The sequence below is a fragment of the Lathyrus oleraceus genome, chromosome 4, assembly GCF_024323335.1.
Source record: "Lathyrus oleraceus cultivar Zhongwan6 chromosome 4, CAAS_Psat_ZW6_1.0, whole genome shotgun sequence".
In the NCBI taxonomy this organism is placed as follows: Eukaryota; Viridiplantae; Streptophyta; class Magnoliopsida; order Fabales; family Fabaceae; genus Lathyrus; species Lathyrus oleraceus.
This window is the reverse complement of record NC_066582.1, coordinates 370,781,001-370,787,054: the sequence shown is the minus strand read 5'-3', so window position 1 is coordinate 370,787,054 and position 6,054 is coordinate 370,781,001. Positions and strand designations below refer to the sequence as shown.

At 36.0% G+C, this 6,054-nt stretch overlaps 1 protein-coding gene across 1 annotated transcript; it reads right to left on the bottom strand.

Moving 5' to 3' along the window:
• Nucleotides 1-1,001: 1,001 nt before the first annotated feature.
• On the bottom strand, nt 1,002-1,946 carry LOC127135548 (U11/U12 small nuclear ribonucleoprotein 31 kDa protein-like). Its single transcript, XM_051062213.1, is given in 2 exon segments — nt 1,002-1,256; nt 1,259-1,946. Coding segments are annotated over 2 exon segments (831 nt in total). The 5' UTR covers nt 1,865-1,946; the 3' UTR covers nt 1,002-1,031.
• Nucleotides 1,947-6,054: the final 4,108 nt, after the last annotated feature.

Here is a 6,054-nt window from a genome sequence, read left to right as displayed (position 1 = left end):
TGACCCCAAACTCCATATAATATAACTATACTTAATCCGATTCAAAGCCATAATTCAGAAAGAAAGGAAATAGCATAACAATAACCAATTTCTTTTTCTACATATCATTACAATGACATTCAAGATTAGCCCATGGTTCAAAAAGTTACAGAATAATTAAACCTATAATTTAAAGCCTAGTGTCGAGGGTGAGGCACAAATTGGTATTATTCTCCAGCTCAGCCAAGTGATTATGCATGAAAAGGATACCACATTTTCTCTGGGAGAAGCAATTTAAGCATTCTAAGAGAAACTTGAGAAATACTCATCAATCTGCATAAAAATGCTCAGTAGACATCAAAGAGTAAAGGTAATCAGAAGAACTGTTACCCATGGTTTTAAACTGCTTTCCACAAGAACGGCGACAGTAATTGTGACTACAAGTCTACAACCTATGCTTTTCAAGATCTCAACAACCACATCAAATCCAGCTATATCTGACTACAATATTCTACATATCAAATATCATAACATAACCACCACAACTGTAATTAAAAACCTTACTTATATGATAACAAGATGTGCATAAAGTAAACCAGGGTGTTACAATTTGATTACATTACATGTTTTAACTGAACCAAAATAAAAAACATAACGAACAGGCTTTTCCTTTCTGTTTTACAGGTAAACCGAATGCTAAATTAAGCCGATAAATAAGAGACTCGTCTGTCATCATTCATTAACTATGAAAATATGGAATACACAAAAATGCTCATCACCAATTCACCACCACTATCACTAATTACTACCACAATAACTAATAACTAACATGTGCTTGTGATCAAAACCATAAACACATCCAACCAAGCCAACAACATATAAACAATTTCATCAATTACACCATATCTTGATAAAAACAAAAATTGCCATTTAGATCTATGAAACACTGGCACATATATAGACACGACACACAGGACTAGTTGAATAATGCGGTAATGCGGAATACCAAACACACACCTTCAATCTGAAGTGTCAATGCTACATAGTCATGATCAATCATCATCATCATGATCACTCTCATCACTGAAATACCCAGCTTTCTTCCCTTTCTTCTTCGTCTTGTTGTTGTCCAAACCCTCATCATCATTTCTGTTTCTCCCCAGCAACCTTTCACCCGCTTCATCATCCACAACAGAAGCCCAATTATCGTCAAACTGCTCCGCAGCAATCTGACCACCCTCCTCCTCCTCCTCATCACCTTCCTCCTCCCCATCCCTATCCCTCAGCCACTAAATCCCCGTCGCGGCTTCTTAGGCTGAGGCCGCGGCCTCGGCCCCAACTGATTCTTAGGACACTCATACGACAAATGACCATGCCCCCCACACTCATAACACAAAGCAGTCTCAGTATTGTACACGCGCTTCCGAATAAACTCCGGAGCACGTCCATTATCAGCAGCAATAGAAGCAGTTAGAGTCCTTCCATTGAGAATCTTCTTATTCATCTCCGCCACGGCGCGTTGGGCGTCATTACGAGAAACGAATTGGACAAACGCGACACCGCGGCTTAGGCGCGTGTGACGGTCTTTGAGAACGGTTACACGCGCGATGCGGCCGAAAGTAGAGAAGAGCGTATGGAGATCGGAGTTTGTTAGGGAGTAATCTAGATTAGAAACGTATAGCGTCGATTTTGATGGTGCTAAGGGTTCACCTGTTCCTCCTATTGATGATCCTTTGTTGTTCGGTTTTGATTGGGGTTGATTACTGGATGTGGTGCCGGTGGTGGTGTTGGGGGTTGAGGACGAAGCGCAGTAGCGGTAGTAGAAAACGTCGTCGTCTTCATCGTTGTCGCTGTGTTTTCGTTTGTGTTTCTTCTTGCTTGACATTTTTTTCGGTTCAGGTTTTTTGTTTCCGGCAACGGCGTTCGGTTTCCGGCGACGGAATTAGTTCTCCGATGCTTCTTTAATCTATAGAGGAAATCTGAGAGTGGAGAGATTCTATAATGCGTTTGAGAAACCCTAGAGAAGTGAAGCGAAACTCCAAGCGGATCTGGACATGGATCCGGATATTTTGGATTGGTTTTATATATGGTTTTATCCATTCTTATTTTTTATAAGCAGTACTATCCATATGTAAATGGACAACTTGCTCACCGCCAGAGTACTTGTAAAGATAGCATAAAACTAAAAATTATTATGTTTTAATATTTTTTTATTTAATTGGTCAGCCACCCATCTGCATATATAAATTTTAATAATTTTTTGTTAGTATGATGCTAGATTTTTTAAGACAAAAATTTCTAGTTCGTTAGATATACAATTTTATTATATTATTTTAGATTATATTTTAATATCTTAAGATAAATAGAGTTATTGAAATTTAGCAAAAATAGAATAGAGTGAAATAGAAATTTTATTACTTTATTATTTGAATAATTAGCGATAAAAACAAAGTAAGTTTTTGATTCTGCTCATATAAAAGAGAAACAATACTGATGGAAAGTGATGAAAATTTTCATTCTGCTCATATTAAAGGGAACAATACTCGTAGAAAGTGATCAATACTAGTAGAAAGTGATGTAATTTTTTATTCCTCATATCTAAGGGAAACAATGCTAATGAAAAGTGATGAAATGAAATAAAATAGAATAATAAAATTTTATTATACTGGATCTGATTTTAATTAACTCAAACAATGTAATCTTATTCTATTTCATCTCATATCACTTCATATCATCTCATTGCATCAATTTAAGCAAAACCTTAGTCTAATAACTTCAGTTTCACAACATTTAAAAACTCTTATGTAGAATTTGTCCAGAATTGAAGAGGACTCATCTCTTACTAGAAACTCAACAATTAATTTGTTTTCAAAAGTAATGCTTTATTTATACGCTTAGATTATGTTTGGACATCTTAAAATGAAGATATAAGAATAAAAATGAACATAGTGAATCAACAAAATTAGAAGTACATACGATTAAAATGCATCAAAATCGATGACATCTTTTTAAATTTATTGAACTTTTCGCATTAGACTTTTTTCTATTGTATTATTTTTCAACATCATTTATTTCTAATTTCTAGAACTCATGCATCCTATCCAAAAAAGCAAAGTTCTCACTCAGATGTTTCTTCCTTAAGACGTTCTCTCCATTCTACGAATGTTGGTGGTAGAGGACACCCTCGTTTCAAATAAGCTTGTATAAAATGCATCTTAGTAGCAATCTGTCTAATCAAGACAACCCGGCCATTTAAATTATTTGGAGGGCAACTTAGCAGAGGGAAAACGATTTACGAAAAACTATGTCTTGTAAACTAAACTAAAACTCAGTCATATACATTTGATATAAGATGACTCATTTCAGAAAAATTCATCCACTTTATTGTCGTTGTGGGGACACCAATTTTACTAAGAATCAAAGGATTTTGAATAGCTTGTATTTGTGCATTAGTCATATAGAGTCGCATGTAATTGTCGCACCTCAAAAAAGATGATAATGCGATCCCTCGCGATAGGACGCGGAAAAAAAAATGTTGTTCGAAACAGAGTCGCCACCGAACTTTATTTATTCCAATGAAGGAATAGGAAAATATCGAGAAAACCTTTAGAAATAAGAATAATGGTCGTCGCAACCATATTCGGGTTCGGGAGTCGATTACGCAAGGGGAAGGTATTAGCACCCCTCACGTCCGTTGTACTCAACGGGAACCTTTTAGTCTGATTTTGCTATTTGACTGTTAATTGACTGTTTATCTGCTTGCTTCGAGTAATTAGAATTGATGATAGATGTGGATGACGACCTCAGGATGGGGAAATGGGAGGTTTTTTATTAGTGTGCTCGCGAAGATACAGCAATCTCCTGCCTACGTATCCTTATGGTGCAATAAGGAAATCAGAGCATTCGTAGTTCGGGCTACTACGAATATTGGTTGTGTTTTGTTTTGATGAACGACTGTGTAGGTCGGCGTTCTAACGGCTAAACACTGGCTTGTCTACTCTCGGTGGAGGCTCTAGCACTGGTTTGTTGTGCGCATTAGAAAGGATTGACAGTGTTCTTTTTGAAAGGGTTTTGGTCACGCGGGGGTGACGAGTTGAATTGACGTGTTTGGATTTGATTGGTTTCGATCGCTCGAGGGCGAGAAGTTAGGTTTGATTTGTTGATGATTTGAGGAACGACGAAAGATGAGCAAATGGTGTACACCATCGTTCAATTCTTTCGAGGATAATAAGGCGTGCGCCTTCTATTCCCTTTTCGTTCGAATTGTTTTGAAAGTTTGTTTGTGGATGTTGAATACGCACGGTAGTGAGGCGTACGCCTCCTACTTGCTTATTCAAAGAATAACGAGGCGTACGCCACCTATTCCCTTATCCAAGTTTATTTAACGTGTTTTAGGTCGGAAGTCGATAATTTGTGCAATATGGCGTACGCCAATATCCAAATAATCGAGAGACGGTGAGGCGTACGCCTCCAATCTTTTATCACCCGAGGTTTAAATTGTAAAAAGATATGTTTAGATATTGTATCGATTTATGAAGATAGCTTGAATTTTGGGTTGGTAGGTTTGGATTTGTCGATGATTTGAGCAAGGTGGCGTACGCCAATTATTCAAATAATCAAGGAGTGGTGAGGCGTACGCCTCCCATTCTCTATTGAAGTTGTATAGTTTATTTTGTAAAAATTGGGTTTGATATAAGAGGTGATTTGAGTTATTCGATTGTGTTTTAAGTTTGATGACAAAAACTCGAGCAATGTGGCGTACGCCAATTATTCGAATAATCGAAGATAGTGAGGCGTACGCCTCCTATCCTCTTTATATCATAAATTTAGAATTAATGTTTTAGAATTTGTAGTTGATTGGAAAATGATTTGAATATATTGGTTGAAGTTTAGAAATAATTTGAATTTAGAACCTATGTTTGATTTGAAAATTGATTTGAAATTGTATGATTATTAGGGTTTTAATTGAATGACGAAAATCCGAGCAATATGGCGTACGCCCATTATTCGAATAATCGAGAGATAATGAAGCGGATGCTCACTATTCTCCTTTCATTCAAAGATTAATTATTAAAATAAAACTTTTAGAATTTATATTAATTGGTGGAGTGATTTTAATTTTATGGAGTTTTAGGGTTTTAAATGAATGACGAAAAATCCGAGCTATGGCGTACGCCAATTGTTCGATATTCGAGAGATAGTGAAGCGGAGGCTTACATTCTCCTTTCATCAAAATTAAATTAAATAATTTTTAAGAGAATACTATTTAAATACGGTGAATTTGAATTTATTTAGAATTAATATACTTTGGGAAAGACTATTTGTATTGGACCAACTCAACTTATTTATTAGAAAAATAAAGTAAATTATTTGTTGACGTTAACCATTAAGCCACCATTTAACTAATTGTATTTATAAACAAGGATAAAAAAAGAGTTGAAAAATAGTAATCGAAACCGAACTATAAATATTTCTAATATTAGTGTTATCTTAATTTTAATTAAAACAATCAAGAATAGCTCATAACCAATAGACCAAATTGGAATGTTTGGGAAATAAATAAAGTTAGGCCCTAAACATTGATCAAAAGAAGGCCCAGGGGACTTAAAGTAGTGTTATTTTCGGGATGGGCCACAAGGCCCAAAATCCTCTCCTACTCACCAAGTGGTCCTGGTACGAGGAAGAGAAAAAGGTTGGCCTCGGTTTACCTACCGCCACACGCGCATCATTGGTCATTGATAACATCATAAAGATTTTGGGAACATAATCTGACAGCACCCAAGTATCTATCATCAATAACAATTATTTACTCTTATAATATTTTTAAAAGAAGAAACAATCACCCTTAAAGCAAAGAAATAAATCAAAATATTTTGTCCTCTCTCTCTTAACAGACTCTTCCTTCTTCTGGAAAATATCCTCTCCCTATTAAATATTGTGCATGGTCCCAATCCAAAACTGCAGAGAGAGAAAAAAAATTGAAAGGAACCGATGAACCCTTCGGTGTTCATCCTCAACCACAACCAGGACTCGAACATGAAGTTCAAAACTTCCAACGTGACAAACGACCATAAT